An 18,961-nucleotide genomic window follows, 5' to 3' on the forward strand; every position below is an offset into this window, starting at 1 on the left:
CCTTTGCTCGAATGTGCTTTTAAGCAGGTTTGATGTCCCTCATTAAAAGCCTGTCGTGAACTTTTAATATTTAAGTGTTGGCAGACTTTGGATTTCGTATGACCCTCATTCAAGCACGTTTCGTCCATATAAGAAGTTTTTTTTCCAAGATGTCTAAAATCACGAATTTTTGTAAATATTCTTTCTGCTATATCACTAGTTAGTTTCTATGGATTAACAAACTTTTCCCATGGATATTTTATTTAAAGTATCATCTTCATCTGCATTAATTTCTCGTCGAATAGCCTTTAACGTGGGCATTTCGTTTCTAACATAAAATCCGTGAACTTTTCTTCGGATTATACTTTTCGCAATACCGTCCAATACAATTTTTGTACGTCCTTTATGAATAGGTTTCTGAAGTGGTTTATTACCTTGAATTATTCGAAAAACCGTACGAGCCAATACTTTCCTTAAATCACCACACAATTGTTTCTTCTACGTAATCACTCATAAACCGATTTAATCATTTGTTTTTCTTTCACAGATAACCACCTCCTTTTATCCGGTTTATCGACATATGTACTGCACGTTAGTGCGCTCATGAAATATTTCTGACGACCTGATTTTAATATTTATTTCCACTATTTGCCAGAGAGGTTTAACCATGTTGCCGTACTACAATAACAATATTACTTTCGAAAAAGATAACACTGTCCGCTTGTCCCTCTCTTGACGTTCAGGTATACCTCAACGACACTGATAAGCTGCACGCGGTACTAAATAATAAATTTCGCAACAAGGCGAGTCTACTTTATCCAGTTCGGACTTATATTAGATGTAACTGGCAAAAATGATAATTGAGAAGTAAATTTGTAGGCTAATAAAAAAATAAATATATAGCCGATTACTATCAAGTGTTTACGAACTACAAAATGTCTACCCTGACAATCCAATTGAATTTGGATTATAGTAGTACCAAAAAATTGAAAAACATAATCTCCAATATTAGAAAATGTTAGTTACTCACCTTTACTCATAGCTAACTTAAGTGCAGCTCCAACACCAGTACTCACGTCTGGTTCTTCACCCAAAATCTGCACATCCTGTACCCCGATTTGTGTAGAACTCATTCCTTGATTACTGGGATCTACGCTGTTCCATCCTGTACCATCTTCCACAATCTTACAGTCATCATCGCTATCAGGTTGTTCATTTTCACTGTCTTTATCGAATTCCATCGCATCCTCAGTTTCCTCTCTATTTCCGGATTTACCGTAAGTTGGAATATCACCTAAAGTTCGACAAAATTCAGCTGTTGCGTTTAAAACTATATTACTGCCATCCAAATTTTCTTCTTCTTGTTCAGTTTTGATTTCAGTTTTTATAATATCAGCTACAATATTTTCCTTTTGCTTGATTTTTCTAGCTTTGTGTAGTGCCCTTTCTAGTATGTCGTCTTTATCATCCTCGATCTTAATATCTGTAGGAATATCTGTTAAAGGAATATCATCTATATCATATTCATTCTCGTGTTTAACTTTAGGTCTTCTTGATCCAATAGCTTCTATACCAGCATTATCTGGTTTTATCTCATCTGTGCTCATCAGCTTTCCTTTTGTTCTTATTTTCCTTACTTTTTTTTTGGGCTTTTTAAATTTAGCTAGTTCTTCTTCATTGTAATAATCCGAAGCAATCTTTAGCTGCGTATTGTCCAAACTTTCTAACTTCTTTTGTGCCAATTTGGCTTTAACTGATTGTACTGCTTGTAGCTTCCGTTCTACAGCATTATCATAACCAATTTTAAAAGTATCTTTTTTAGCACCATCTATTTCTTCGTCATATTTAGACAATAATGATTTTTCCCTATAATTACCCAATTCATCAAATTCTGGGTCTTCATAGGGATTATAAACAGTTTTTTTCTTCTTATTTTCAATATTTTTCTTATAACGTTCATCATCAATCATATTAACATTTTCTAACACATCATCCTCTTCATCTAGTACGCCTTTATCTTTTAAAGTGAGAATAACTGTTTTTTCTTCAACAAAATTCTCTACATCGTGTTGTACTGTTAGACCTCTGAGATCTTGTTCTGAATATTTATTCTTCATCTTAGCTTTATTTTCCGATTCAACAAAATCACTAATTCCAAACTGAGCGTCCAGTTCTTCCAACATTTTAGCACGTTTTTCGGCTTCTTTTTTTGCACTTTCAATATGTCTGCTTTTTTCTACCCATGAAGACAAATCATCTTCACTATCGCTTTCAGCAAGTGTCTTAACTGACGATAATTTATTATGCATTTGTCGTTTTTCACGTATTTCTTGAAGCTTGGCCCTTATCTTATCTTGCTGTGCCTTTTCAACTAAATTTTCTGCAGGTTTATGGTAGAACTCGCCTAAATCATCTTTTAGTAATTCTTTATCTTTACTGCTTTTAGCATTGTTGCTATTAATACTGGAAGTGCCCACATCTAACGGTTTAAGTCCCAACTTTGCTCTAAGTTTGTTAGTTTCTTCGATAGAAAGACTTTCAACATGTTGGTTGCCTGAAGAGTGGCTTGTCGGTTCCGGGTGGGAGGTTTTCTTCGGTGCAGGTTCTGGCACACGAGGAGGTGAGGCATCCTCAATAATTTCGATAACATCTGAATCTAAAAAACGAAAGCTGGTAAGATTATGACTTATAAAAAGTAGATCTGACAAATAAATATTTCATGTAATAATTTCAGGCATTAGACAAAATAATTTCTTTTATGCTATAGTTTGACGATAGAGAATACAAAGATAACACAAATCATAAACTTTGAACTTTAGAATATGATTCAAATTACTGGCATAATACATAGATTCGTATATAATAGTTCCTCTGAGAGCCTTCCTTCAGTCTTGCATATTCTTGTGTTTAAGGCATATCTAGAATTCATCATCATCAAGGCCTTTCATTCCTGATGAAATGTATGCCGCTCTTACTTAGAGCTCTCCGATTCGCTTATTAGGGTGAATCAATCCGCATTCTTCTTGTGCATTGTCAAAGTTTGTTGTATGACTTGGCTTTCGTTACAATTTTCTTCTACTATTTCGATCTATGCATACAGCACAGTACCAAAATTGTAGAAACTGACTCATCTTTTCAATGTAGAACTTTGCGGGTTTGAGGGAAAGGAAATCGACGAGTCAAAGGCGTGCGGTTTTTATTAAAAAAAATAATCAGGATTTTAGAACGAATTGATTATCATAAAAATTATTTTCTTATTTTATAGATGCCTTAGATGAAGAAAACTAGTCCTTGTTAAATGTATTTTTTTGGGAAATGCCCTTTATTAATTTAAATTAATAAACTTATGACTGATTCAAGGATTAAATTTAATTCCTATTGTCAAATGAGATTTAATGACATGGGATTAGAAAAAGCGTCGTCTAGTAACTTTTAACACAGGTAAAACTGAAACTTAAGTATTTAAACAATTCTTGGTACGAAACAGTACTAGTAATAAATGGGTCATGTTAACTGAATATTTATTTCCATAAAATATCCAGGCAGGAAAGAATATTAAGGAAAATGGATGAAAGAGCCTAAGAAATATTTAACGGACTAAGAAACCACCCAAGCAGACTGCTAAGAGAGCTAATAGACTACGACGAAAATGTTAGAACAGTACACAGACGACCTAAGCAACAAATAGCTGGATTCAGAGCAAACCAAGAATAGCCACACAGCAACGAATTTTTAGACAGTGAGCACCAAAAAAAATGAGGCGAAGTTGTTGCAGCCAATCAAGAGATGGCTGGTTGGATGAGTTTGGATGGCTGTAGCAACTCAGTTTCAATCTATCGAGACTAAAACGATAGTATATAAGAACAATATACACCGGGGTGTGTGAGGGCAATATACACCTGGGAATGCACACCCTAACACACGCACACATAGTAGTAGTTTAGATATAGTAAAAATATAAAACCCAAAAAAACATATACACGGAGTGTGTGAGCAGTATACACTTGGGAATGCACACTCCATAGTTAAGTTAGATTAGTAGTAGTTAAGGTAACAAAAAAAAATCGCTCACTGTCTAAACAAAACCATGTCTTCTGCAAAACATGGAAAGTCATATGCTGATTGTCCAAAAACTTAATAAACTCAAATTAAAATGTATAAAAGGCCCGTCAGGCCTTTTATACCAGCCGTCAGGCATAGGCCCCTCAGGTAGATCGTATGCTGATCTAAACGCGAATTCCGAGCACCGAGGTCATGTGCGGCATACATGGGCTTGGTGGCCGGACTCTACTCGGGACTCTACACGAGAACAAAATTTATTTTGCCAAATCGGCGGCTGAGTGTACGAGCACACACTCTTTTCGGACAGAGAGTTCCGAACTCTCTGTTCGGAACACATACTTTTTCTTTTAGGGTCACCAGTCCCGATGTCAAGGTATGTGGCTTAACCACAGTCATTAAAAACAGATGGTGTCCCATTACTTAGGGCACCCAAAGTAATTTTCAGATCATAAGCCTCCTCACGTAAGTCACACGCTGAGGAGGGGTGGAGGAAAAGCCTGGGGGTCAGATAGGTACCACTTCAATACCGAAGTGTGACCGGTTTGATCTTCGGACATGTGGATCCCACTTTACAATGGTATACACATGTTCCTTAGGGGCAGCACATATGTGTGAGTGTGTGTGTGTGTGTGTGTTCAAATAAAAACTAACATACATAATTTAATCTGAACCATCTATGTCATCGTTAGATTTATCAGTAGTATCTTCGCCTAGATCCACAACTACTGGTTCCATGTTAATTTCAATAAAGTTATCAAGGTTCCACATATTGTGCTCTTCTTTCACTAGATGCTCAATACATTTTATTCACGACTGTAAGATCACATTGCTGAAGACACCATTAAGCAGATTTTTTACATAATTAAATTTGAAAGTAACATTGTTCCTTGCTACTTCATTATTATTTGAGCCCACATAAGTTCTATCGGGTTTAACTCACAATGATATGGCGGCAATGGAACTACAATTACGCCTCGTTCTCGCAGTATTTCATCTTCATATTTAATATATTTATCTTAATGACACCGTGCTAAGTTTAGTAACTCGATTTTCAAAATTTTTTCATCGAATTTAATATGTTTTTTAGTAAGACAAACCGCAATCACGGCTTTTTTCCATTTAGTGGTTGATGACTGTTCTACACGTCGGCAGTGATATGGAGCGTTACCTATAAAAATAACAGATCGTGGTTCGATTTTTAACAGAGTATCTGAAACCCATTTTTCATAATGATCTGCATCAATTTCCTCATGATAACCTCCAGTCTTTTTAGAAAGGAATGCATTTAAACCTCCTTCAACAAATCCTAGCAATTGGCTAATAATAAGGCGTTTTCCCTTTCCGGATGGGGTTTTTAAACCAGTCGACAAACCAGTTAGGAAAGCTTTTTACGTTTAAATCCTGTCATATTTTTGTCACAATATGTCCTTCATTTAACCGTATTTCATCTGTATATTATGTTTTTTTTTCCATCTCTTCGAAATTCTGTTATTTGTTTCAGATACTTTCTGCGCCATAAAATAATTTCTTATTTTTCCATAGGGGTACTATTCCTCTTTCTCTTGAAATACATTTAAAGTTCATTTCACGTAAAGTACGTAACAAAACACGTCTTGATATTTTTGGAATATTTTCATTAGATTAAAGAGAAAAACCATTTTTTTTATAGTTGCTAATTCCTCTGTACTTCACGACGAATGGTCTGTTTAGTTGTATCATCAAATTTTATTTGTTTCCTTCCTCTTGTCTCAACCTTCAAAGTATTATTATCGTTTGTTTCATCGTTTGTTTTAATTACCCTGTACACACTAGCTTCGGAAACTTTTGTCAAAATACTACATAATGTACCTACATCGCTTACATTTATATTTTGTTCTCTGGCTCGAAGTCCTTCAAACACATTTTCAATCATAGTTTTTTCTTCGAGTGTTAAATTGTGAAGTTTCTTTTTGATACACGGTTCACTATTCTACTGTCAGTAATATTTATTATTTGTCACCAAATTTGAATTAAACTAAATTACTCATAATTAACAAAAAATAAACGTAAAAGCTCCTTCACTGGTAATAATACTACAAACAATTCTGTTCTTTGCTTTATGAAACCCCTGTCAGTGCACTTATGAAACCGACGTACAGATACCAGACAATAAAATCGCAGACATTATCTACCGTTAGAGAAAGATATTAACTATAGTAGAAATCCTCAATTTAGAAGAGTGATATCATAGTTTAAACGCCGAATATCCTCAAATTTAAATGTACACAGCGGCCCTCGAAAACTGCCTGTTTTCTCGATTGCAATTTGCGTTTCCTCATAAGAAATTACAGAATATATAAAGTAGTATATTTATTTGTGCTTCTCTATAGTAGACTTGACCAGAAGTTGTCGTACAGTGTAGCCAATTCTTGTTCACAAGTAGTAATTATGGTCATAGAAAACCTGTATTCTTCCACGCATAAAAATACCAAAAAACATGATTTTTTCAATAGTAAAAATTAAGCACAAAATTGTAATGAAATAAATTTTATTTGTATGTTCCGTTTCGTTACGTATTTAAATTTATAAAATAAAAATTGATATTTTAAAACATTATTTTTCAATCGTTTGGCAATGTTGGAATTAGCGAGGAAACTCTGTTTTACAATTCGGATTCAGACATGTAGTAAAACTAGGTTTTATTATTTTTTTGCCGAAGAAATGGTTCACATTGGTGTTTCTATGGGTAGTGCATGTGTTTTTGTGAGTATATTTTATGTGATAAGTTTGTAAACTTATTGTTGTCAATACTGTTTTATCAATACTGTATTGTAGTATTGATAAAACGTGTTATTGACAATAAGAGTGTTATAGTTTGTCGTTTTATAGTAAATATTTAGTTATATTCTTATACAGAATTGTTGAAATTATTGTATATATAGTATATATCCAGATTATTGAAATAAAATGGACGAAAAACCGAGTTATTCCAAGAGAAGACAGCAAAATTCTGATGTTGATTCCAAAAATGAAAAACCGCAAAAGAGACGGAAAATGTTAACGTCCGAAGAGAAGGTAATGATACGAAACGTTTATGAAGGAATTGTCGGCAGAAAAATGGCATTAAACGTTAGCCAAGCGGTCGACATTTGTAGCAGTTTAAAAAAGTATCCGTTAGCTGTATTTATCGTGTACTTAAAAATACATCGGAAAATAAACAGCAAGAAAAAGGTAAAACTAGAGGTAGGAAAAGCATTGTTTTGGATGACGAGACAAGGAATATTATACGTCGAAAAATTCATTCATTTTATTTTCGGAGTGAAATTCCAACACTGAAAAAAATTTCTCAAGAGCTCGAAAACGATGACTCTTTACCCAAGATATCTCGTAGGGTCTTAATCAGGACCATGCACGAAATGAACTTTCGATATGTAAAACGCAACAGAAAAAGTATGCTATTAGAAAAAAAATGAAATTATTCTGTGTAGAAGAAAATATTTAGAAGAAATACGAAAAATTCGCAGCACTGGATGCAAAATATATTATTTGGATGAAACCTGGATTAACGAAGGTCATACAGTTGGAAAAGTTTGGCAAGATTTAAATGTAAAAAGTAAACGCGAAGCATTTATAGAAGGCTGGTCTACAGGATTAAAAGCTCCATCAGGAAAGGGACGGCGTTTAATCATCACCCATATAGAAAGTGATACAGGTTTCTTGATGATGGTTTGTTTCAATTCGAGTCGAAAAAAACAGGTGATTATCATGAAGAAATGACTTCTGAAGTATTTGATCGCTGGTTTAAGAGAATCTTACCAAAATTGGAATCTGGGTCTGTGGTTGTTATGGACAATGCGCCATATCATAGCCGCAGACTAGAACAACTACCGACGACGGCATGGCAGAAAGGGAGAATTCAAGAATGGCTTACAGAAAAGGGGATTGCATACGAAGAATCAATGCTCAAAATTCAACTACTTGACATTGCACGGTTAAGGAAAAGTAAATATCTTAAATATGTTGTGGATGAAACTGCAAAAGATTATGGTGTTAAAGTTCTGCGTCTACCTTATCATTGCGAACTTAATCCCATTGAACTTATCTGGGCGCAAGTGAAAGGAGAAGTAGCACGCAATAACAAAACGTTCAAATTAAACGAAGTTAAGGAACTTTTGATTCAAGCAGTCCTCCATGTAACTCCAGAGAAATGGGCTAAATGTATAGGCCACATAATTAAAGAAGAATATCGTATGTGGGAACTTGACACTCATGTCAAAGTTTTACTAGAGCCAATTATAATTACACCAGGTGAAGATAATGACAGCGAAAGCAGCACTGCATCTTCAGATTTAGATCTTCAGGTTTAGTAGGAACATCAGCATAAAAAACCAAAAACAAAAAAAAACGAGAAGAACATAGTAAGTGTGTATAGTGTTTGTGTATAAATAGAATAGGACAATGTTTTGTTACATCCAAAATTATTTTTATTTTGTTTTTATAGAATTTTATTTTGGTTTATAGGATTTTATTTTGTTTTGTTTTATACTGTTTAAGTGTTTTGTTTTTTTATTTAATGGAAAAATATGGCTCTCGGCGAACACCCATTTAAAAAAAAGGAACGCGCCACAAGACATACCTCTCGGGTGGGGTGGAAACTGTCTTAAAATTTGTTTTAAAAACATTTCATTGTGTAACTCTTTAAGGGCGGGTCACGTCAAAAGACGTTTTAGCGTAACTTCCGCGGCAGCCGGGTGGCATCAGTAAGCTTTTTGCAAAATTACTTGTTTTTTATAGCTTTTTGTTTGTGGCATCCTGTATTTTTAGGAGACTGTATGGAATAAGCCACAAAATATTTATTTATAGGTTTAATTTACTGATGTTTCGATCTCTTATATAAAAACATCGTTTTCAAATATACAAGTGATAGTAATATTTATTTTTCTATGGCATTTTACTTCTATGGCCGTTCTGTATATTTAGAAATAATGTTGGGAATAGGTAACAATATATTTAATTGAAATGTTTAATTTACTGACGTTTCGATCTCTATATAAAGAGATCGTTTTCAAATATACAAATGATAGCAATAATTATTTTTTTTGTGGCTTTTTGCTTGTGACATTCCGTATTTCTAGGGAGAATGTCGGAAATAAGCCACAATACATCTATTTACATGTTTATTTTACTGACGTTTCGATCTCTATTACAGAGACCGTTTTTAAAGTTAAGAAAAAAAAAGAAAATAATATAAGAATATATAAATATATAATAATAAACAAATAAAATAAATATAACTATAATTTATATCTTTGAAAACGGTCTTTGGATATAGAGATTGAAACTTCAGTAAAAACCTGCAGATAAATATATTGTGGCCTATTTTGAACAATAATATTTAAACAATATAATATAATTAACGTTGAAATAAAAGTGAGTGAACGCCACTAGATTTTCATACGTCTTTCCCCACTTCTACGCCTTCAAACGATGACTCACTCTCCCAAATTGTGAAATTAGAGTTTACAACATTGCAGATAACTTCAAGTTGAATAACACACGCTGACAACGTTACATTTGTCTTAGAACCCAAATCGTTGCCAAAACATTTGAAAAGTTTTAAAATAGACCAGTCAAATTATTGAAATTGATTTCATATAAAATGAGATTTCTTCTATCTCAACGCATATTCTTTGAACAGTCAGAAGAAGAAGGTTTTTGTCAATTTTTATGAGATTCTGCAATAATCCTCTAATTTGTTAAATTAAATATCAATTAAATTTTATCCGTTTGTCGGAACAAAAATATTTTTTTCTAAAGGGTAAACATCCAATTTTACTGGCCTACAAAAAATAATTAAAACATGAGTCACTTTATACAATTTTGATCTTTGATTATAGTTCCCTACAGTTTCTCAATTTCAGGATTTTGATATCTCTCATGACTTGGTCCTCCCATCTCTCTAGGTCTTCCCCATGGCCTTTCAGTTTTTGGTTTCCATCTGGTGACCTTCTTAATCAGTAGGTCGTTTTTCCTTCTCTCTATGTGTCCCAGCCATCTCACTCTCTCCGTTTTAATAAATCTAACTATATCTTCTCTCTTCATTATGTCCCTTATTTCATGGTTCATTCTTCTTATTATTTCACCGATTTCCATTTTTATCGAGCTCATAATTCTTCTGAGGATTGTCTTTTCAAATATTCTTAATTTTTCCTCATCTTTATCTGTGAGACACATTGTCTCAACTGCGTATGTAACTACTGGTATGATTGCAACTCTGCATATAATCTAGATAGATAAATAAAGAAATAAGAATACGCATTGAAAAAGCCAGAGCCGCCTTCTATAAATTAAAGAAAATTCTAATTAATAGAGATATTATGTTAAACCTTAAAATCAGATTAATACGCTGCTGCATATTCTCCACATTGCTGTATGGTATAGAGAAAACCTTACAGAGAAATTAATGAAAAAATTGGAGGGCTTTGAGATGTGGATTTATCGACGAGTATTGCGGATAAGTTGGGTTAATCGAATAAGAAATGAAATAGTTTTACATCGAATGAAAAAGAGCACAGAAATAACAAAAACGATAAAAATTAGAAAGTTACAATATTTCGGTCATGTAAAGAGACATCCAGAGAGGTATAACCTTCTACACCTCATAATACAGGGTAAGATCGCCGGAAGGAGAGGCCCAGGCCGAAGAAGAACATCCTGGCTCCGAAATCTACGAGAATGGTATTAACAGACCACCGCTAATTTATTTAGAGCCGCCAAACAAAGTTATTATTGCCAATATGATATTTGACGGTTGCCAAGATTGTATTAGCCAAAGGTGTACTTTAATTAAAGTGGTATTTTATTGCAATTATATATATAAGAAAAAGGTTAATTCGAGTTGATAATAAAATAAAGGTAAAAGGTATCGGCATAGCTCGCAACAAAGGAAAAAAAATATAATAAAATATATGTATAAGATGGAAAGCAACCGTATATACCTATTTCTGACTATTGGTCGTATTCAGTATGGTGCAGCCAAGTTAGAAAAGGAGCATATTAACTTGGAAAAGGATCACTACAGGAGCAATGCGACCAAGATGTAGCAGTAATGTTAGAAGACTCTGATGTTTCCAGAGCAACAATTAACAAATCCACGGAGAAAGCTAAGCTACCTGCGAACGAAATAATAAAAAAAGTAACAACTAAAAAAGGATACCAAATGGGAGAAAAACAACTTAAAATAATTTGCTATGTGGACGACGCAATACTACTCTCTCAAAGTAAAGATGATTTACAACGTATGCTGCACCAATTTAATATAACCGCCAGAAAATTTAACATGTTAATTTCCCCAAAAAAGACAAAATGCTTGGTTATAACAGCAAATTTACTAAGATGTAAATTGGAGCTGGAAGGTCAGATAATAGAACAAGTGATGGAGTTTAAATATCTAGGCATCACATTATCTAGCTACGGAAAGCTCGAAACCGAAGTAGAAGATCAAGTGAATAGAGCAAACAGAGCCGCAGGTTGCCTAAATGAAACAATATGAAGAAATAAAAATATCGGGAAAGAAATGAAAGGCAGAATTTACAAAACAGTCATCAGACCAATAATGACATACGCGGCAGAAACAAGACCTGGCACAAAGAGGAAAAAAAGACTGTTAGAAACAGCAGAGATGAAAACACTTAAAAAAAATTGATAAGACACTATGGGACAGAGCTAGAAGTACAGATATACGAGGTAGATGCAAGGTGGAGAACATCAAGAACTGGGTAAGAAATAGAAGAGTACAATAAAACGGTCATATAGGCCGAATGACAACAAATAGAGTAGTAAAGACGGCAAGAAACGGTTCCCCAATAGGAAGACGATCAATAGGAAGACCACGAAAACTCATTAGTGATGTGATACGTCCAGGATATTCAGATAATTTGTCGATACAATCACACTTTAGCATTTTACCCTCAAGGTAATTAGCTTTTTCAATAATTCTTCTGTCATGGTCAATAATTCCACACATACAGTAAAATCGGGAATATGTAACATTTTAAACACTCCGATTTTTAGTGGCAACAAAAAATCCTTGTTAGTGAATATGTGCTTCATCTTGACAAGGTTGACCTCGCCTTCTAAAATATAGATTTGACCTCTGTTGTCATGTTCCACTGATTATGAAATATCACAATCAATGAGACACGGGGAACAAATGAGGGGTGTAAAATCAAAGTCGGCAATCTCCCATTTCCATAATTTTGGGAAACCGCGAAAAACTGTAGAAACTAACAAACTTAAATTAAAATAATAAAACTGATGATGAATCATATAAAATTTGGTTTGTGGTCGGATGTACACAAATAGGCGCTTAAAAAATTATTTATTTTCCTTTTTTTTTAATATTTTAGTTTGGAGATTGCCGTTTTTGTTTGCAATGCTTGGAGATTGACGGATATGAAAATGATCTATAAGGATATTGCCAGTTTTGAAACTAATAAAACGTCATTGTGCGAGTTAGATAATAAAAATATATTTTGATATTGAAAAATAATACAATATGTAAAAGTAATTTATATGCATATCACTTAAACTAAAATATCCGGAAGTTTAGGTATATATTCACAGGTTCGACAGACTCTAACTCTGAAACAGGATTCTCCAGGTTCTCGTTTCCTTCTTGTTCATAACGTTGAAAAAGCTCTTTATAATAGTTAAGCTGATCAAGTTGGGTTCACTCTAAACCAAAATGTTTGGTCAAAAGATTTCGCACATCACGCAGTTTTAAATTATTTACTTTGTGAGCATCGGAGATAACTTTTTCTGGATTGATCATGCCAATCTGTTTTCCTTCTCGTGCAATACTGACAAAAGTTCCAAAATAATTTTTGTAATGAAGCTCACCTCGTATTAAAACGTTTCCTGTCCTACATCGATTTAAAATGTACCTTTTACAGTTCTTAAATTAAAAACCCCATGCTCCTACTGGTTTAAGAATCTCCTGAACAGCAGACTTCCAATCGTAAACACAGCTTTGCTTCATATCAACGATAGTAGAAGATTCGGAAATAATTTCCTTGTATTCGTCAGGTGCCGTTATTACTTCTCTTTTTCATAAATTCTTCTCAATTTGTGTTCAAAATCAGTGTTATTAAGTCGATGAAAGACTGCAGAGGAAATTTCATTTGATCCTTTGCCAAACATGTCCTCAGTCCAACAGTATGAAAATACATTTTCCTTGAAAGTGGAGACTTTGAAGAACCTTCAACAACAGTAAAGTTATAAAAATAAAGCTGCCTTGAATAATAAGCACTCTGATCAGGAACTTTGGAGAGGACCAAATTTTTTTGGCAGTCAAACGACAAAGTAACTAGGTCTTCTCTGTTTTCTTGAAGAAATTGGAAAAATGCTTTGGCTCGAAGTTTGTGGAGCCGTTTTTCAGTCATGAGTTTAATTTTAGATTGCTCATTTTTCTCGTATTTAATGCGTTCACTTAGCTCTAAACACTTTGAACAAACGTCTGCTCTTGGGGTTTTAAAGCTCAAATTGTATTTTCTGTTAAATATATAGCGAAAATACGATATCTTTACAGTCTCAGATGAAATTGTCTGAGCAGTGTACATTGAATACAATTTAGAGACGCTGAGTTCAGATGGAAGGTACATTCTTTTCGTTACTGAACAGCAATAATGGGATTCAGTCCATTTTAATTGGTTTATAAACTTTTGCACCCCTTCCAGCTTGTCCTGATATTTCGCAGATTTTTGATCACCACCTCTGCCTTCAATCGGTATTTGGCCTGTTTCAGTAAATCGTTTTGTCAAGTAGGAAAGCCTATGTTTTGTTATTCCTAGCACGTTCAAAAAAGCTGATTGGCACACTGGAATTTTCTCCTTGGATAAAAAATTACTAATGAAACATTTTACCTGGTGCTTCTTGGAGAATGCTTTTCATTTTTCGGCCGACGCCGGACAGTACGATTCACGGTGTAGTATTTCGGGCATCTTGAGTCGCTTTATCTTTGGTCTCATAGAATAGGCTATGAAATTTCTGTATATCGTTCATTTTCAGCAAGCAGCACTTATATGTTTTTGAATTGTGCCCACATGTTGGGTATTCTGGCATATTCTTCGCAGAATATCTACAACAAAAAATAGTTATGAACATATGTACTGAAGTGGATTCAAATCTTAACAATTTTTTGAGAAAAATGAAAAAAAAAAAAACAAAATTTACAACCGGTTTTAAATGGAATCATAACATTCACAAAAGTACTCACCTTAGACGTTTTGCAACATTTTTCTTCCATTTTTCAGGTTGTCTTATCCGCTTCCGTGCCTTTGTTGGTGTGACAGGAGATGCATTAACTTCCATGATAAAAAATTAATACTTTTTTTGTATGTAAAGCTAATTTCTTAGACACAATATAGTTTAGGAAAAGCACAAAAACAATGTTACGTCTTCCAAAACTAAAACAAACTATAATATCACGAACACGATATTACGGCAAATCTAACTATGTGTTGATCACGTGCGAGCGCTACGTGGTTCTTATTGGCCGAAGCGGAGATTGTCGTGTTTGGTAGGCACTCAGCTATGGAGATTGCCACTTTTGATCCCAACACGAATTTTTCACTGCGATTTGTATAAAGATAAGACCGTTTTTGGTTCTTACAAATAGTTTTTCCTAACAGGTAATAAAAAAAACGCAACAGACGGCGTCCCTAACTCAAAACAAGAAAAAGTGGAGATTGCCGCTTTTGATTTTACACCCCTCAAATATGTCGACAAAAAAGTGAACAGAACTGGAAAAACAGCTAGAAATAATAAAAGAAAATTTTGGAACCAAATAGGTTAAAAAACAAGAGTAGTATCCAAGTGTTATATAAATTTTTGTAGAAATAAAGAAAAGTTACTTTTGTAGGATATAACATAAACTGAACAGGTGGGTAAAATATTTCAAAGACTTGTAAAACCACATAGAATAAATAATAAAAAATAATAATAAACAAAAAAGAAATGAAGGAGACGGAACATTAAAGAAAAAAGTTAGAAAGGCTTAAAAAAACCAAATATACAAATAAATGTGTCCAGAATGTATTTACCATACTATAAATTTGAAATATTTTAATTGATAATGGACAGATTCGATGTAAATATCAGGTTCGAATTGTTTTGTAATGCCCCTTTGTCCAAATCTTCTCGATCGACGATGGTAATACAATAAAATGTTGAAGTCGTGGAGTAAAAATTATAGGTTTATTGACAGCTACTGATAATTACACTATAGATATTAGTTAGGTAACTTTCTACAATAGACTGTGCTCAAATGAGCTCAAATCCCCAATTTATAATTTCACAAATTATGTATACCTCAGCACAGAGGTTAATGCTTCCATCATACTAACAAACTTTGAACTATGAACTTACAATACAATTTAATCTAGGCCGTTATTGCAACACTTAGAAGTTCAATTAGAAAATATATTATTGGCAATTTATTAAGTTGCAGATATGTAGGTGAACGGACTCTATTATTAAAATATTACTCGATTTGTTTCAATTATACATGGTGAAACTATAAAAGGTTAAGAAGTTAAGAATAATCTGAGATTACAAATTAGGGATTAATTTGTGATTGAACAATAAAAAATATATATAAGTCCAAATGCAGTTCTCTAGGTTATAATTACTACGCTGTAAATCTTGTCCTGGACTAGCATATTCTAAATCCCAACAAAAAAATATCTGTACATATACAAGGTTTCCGAATACAAGCTGAATACATAACAACTATATACTGGGACAATTTAAAATATAATAACAAATTCAGATGTTTGACTGATAATTATTTTTTAATAATTATGATAATGCTAAATAAGCAATATTTTAAATGATAAATAATCACAAAACATAATATTATTATACGAGTCATATAACCTATTAATGTCATAAGGATTAAACTATATAAAAATTAAATAGTGACAACTAAATGGTGGAACCAACGATGTAATACCTATTACATCTATTTGGACCTATTACCGAGAATAGAGTATGGCGATCCAGTTACAACCATGAACTCTACCAACTGTTCAAAGAAGGACTGATCTCAGAATTTGGGAAACACTTAGAATTCCACATCAAACACCAGGCTTTTTTTTAAATGTACTCATGATAGAGACATATAAGCCTATAAAAAACTACCATCTAATTAAAAAAATATAAACGAGCTGAAAAGAGATTTAAAAATTCAGTTGTTTCCTTCTTAAAGAAAGATATATTTTGTAATTTTAACTTTTAAGTAATATTTATTTACTGAAATGTGTTCAAAATTGTATTTTGGTGGTGTTAGCCATCTACAGATTTTGCAGCAATAAATATATTATTATAAATAACTGGATACTGTATGAATGTATATAAAGCCACATTTTATTATTAAAGAATTAGTATGTATTAGAGATTATAGAAATAATTGTACAAATAAAAGAATAGTATATATAAAAGGGACCAATGGATATTTGATCAATTTTGTTGAAACTTGAAATTTTCTTACTGTTTTCTTCTCAAGTAAATGCATAATTTTTTTAATACTTTATTTCTTTATTCCTTTCATTCTGTGATGAGTTGTCAGTGCTAGTCAAAGATATAAAATTTAAAACTTCAAGAAAAACAACAAAATTTGATACCTAATAATATTGATACTACAGTAATTTCAAATCAGTTGAGATACCAGGGTAGTTCCAAACTTAGTGTAAGTTAAAATCAATGAAGTGAACAAGGATTTAATAAAAACACCTCTATCATTAATATAGATCTCAACTCTGCATTAATCTTGAGATCCACATATATGATAGAGGTATGTCCTCGCAGATTAATATAAAGTTGAGATCTACATTAATGATAGAGGTGTTTTTTGTTAAATCCTTTTTCACTTGTTTTTTGCTTAGTTACTTATTGTATTTTTCAATCTATATGATTCACAAATCAAGCCATTTTCTTCACTTCCATCATACTATTGCTGCATATCTTTTATAAGGTAAACCATGTGCAATTTTTTTTGTATCTATGGACATTTGCTTATTTAAATAATTTTGTAGGGATTATTATGTAATAGTAATAAGTAATATTTATTTATTTAATTTCAATTTTACTAGATCGTTTTTCACTTCACTTCTTTTAATCAATTTAAATTGATATTTAATAATCACACACATACAATATTGGCATAATTGCTGTATATTCTGTACCAGACAGCACCCTAATACAGGTTATTATATTTTCAGCATTTAGTTTACCAAGTCCGTTAACCTGAAGATGCATAGCAAATTATAGTAAGTGAAACCAGTTGTTGGTGGTAGAATAAATTGATTGTGAGTCTTATTCTTATTTCTTTTTACCTATCTTCTTTATTCTTCATATTCAACACAAACAGTACTACAAAAGTGGTAGAATTAATGCTTCTTTGGTATGCTGTATTAAAGGACTGTTGCAACTTATGAACATACTTATACCACTTTGTAGGTTCCTCTAGACTGAGTTAGCATTAAGGGTTCTTGTATTATATTCATGATTTGGAAGCAAGTGATAAAACAAAGTAAATTTTTAAAAAGGAATTTAATAAATTCAAATATATAGATGGCTGAGAAAGTGAGTATATTGAGTGATTTGAATCAGCTGCTATAGGATTCCTCCACCTTTAGTCCTAAGATCACCTGGACTGCCTTTTGGTGGACTATAAAGATTGTTGAGCTATCCACTGCAGAAGATTACTCCATATCGCCTAATAGAATAAAAGTTTGCAAATATACTGATAGTAAAATCCCCTGGTCTAGATAGTTCTTCAATACCCTTAATGAGTAGCATGCTCTATTCAGTTGTCTTGTCATATTTCGTATTTGTTCCCCCCAATTCAGGTTCTGGTCAATATGAAGACCAAGAAATTTAACTGATCTAGCAGGTTCTGTGTTTTGGGATAGAAAATTGAGTATATCTGGGATTGGTTCTCATGATTGGATGGTTCTACAGTAAACAAAAACTGTCTAATCAGTATTAAGCCTATTTATGCTGAACCACTGTTCATCCTTGCTCTGACACTGTGAGGAGTGTGTCTAATGTTTTTCCCAGAACAGCGAATTTGAGTCATCAGCGAAATTTAAAAGGTTTGAGGAACCACTAACCACCACATTCGGAAGGTCGTTTATATAGACTTAACCAAGTTCAATTTGTTTAGTCTGTAGGCAGTAGTGTAACAAATAAATAAAATTGTTGCAATAAACAGTGGCTGAAACAATAAAATTCTCAATAACGTCTTATTAATAATGTTATAAAAAAATGACCACTATAGGAACTGAATTTTAAAATAAAAAAAAAGCATACTAACCATCACTTTGGTAATTCTTTTTTGATGATTTTTCCGAACTCTCGTGGTAACGAGATTTACTACCTTCTTCGTAATACTTTGAAGACTTGTCTCGCCTCTTTTCCTTATGGTGGTGCTTTTTATGTTTGTGTCGCTTTTCTTTTGGTGTATCATATTCAGTGGAATCATCATGACGTCTTTTTCTTCCTTCTTTCTCCTTATATTTCTTACTACTGGAACCCATACTAATTTATTAGTTTTTATGAATTACCTAGTATGCTATGACTGACCATATACTTATCTTCAAAAACCTACACAGATTTAAACCAAATCAAAATATAATAGCAATAGCAAAACGAAAACGTTTCTACAACGATAACGATACCAACTTGACAATTGACTTGTTATTGCTGGCAGGTTATATTTATCGTTCTTCTTTTACACGTCGTCTACAAGTATAAAAGAATATACTAATTATACAGTCACTTTAATAGCCAGTAATTGTTTAAATATCAAATTTTTGTTTGATAAAGCTTATTTTGACGATGCTTCAATGTGTTAATAAACTATATTTTAAGTATCTTT

General features: G+C 32.9%; 1 protein-coding gene across 1 annotated transcript in view; it reads right to left on the reverse strand.

Annotated features, from left to right (window-relative positions):
* The window catches only part of LOC140434843 (U4/U6.U5 tri-snRNP-associated protein 1), a 40,346-nt gene extending 21,575 nt beyond the window's left edge, over positions 1-18,771 (reverse strand). Inside the window, exons 1-2 of the mRNA XM_072523415.1 lie at positions 18,398-18,771; positions 1,010-2,635 (exon numbers count right to left, since the gene is read on the reverse strand). Coding sequence (XP_072379516.1) covers positions 1,010-2,635; positions 18,398-18,620 — 1,849 coding nt within the window. The 5' untranslated portion in view covers positions 18,621-18,771. The remainder of the gene's footprint in view (positions 1-1,009; positions 2,636-18,397) is intronic.
* Between the last annotated feature and the right edge of the window lie 190 nt (positions 18,772-18,961).

Source organism: Diabrotica undecimpunctata, chromosome 2 (genome assembly GCF_040954645.1).
Source record: "Diabrotica undecimpunctata isolate CICGRU chromosome 2, icDiaUnde3, whole genome shotgun sequence".
Lineage (NCBI taxonomy): Eukaryota > Metazoa > Arthropoda > Insecta > Coleoptera > Chrysomelidae > Diabrotica > Diabrotica undecimpunctata.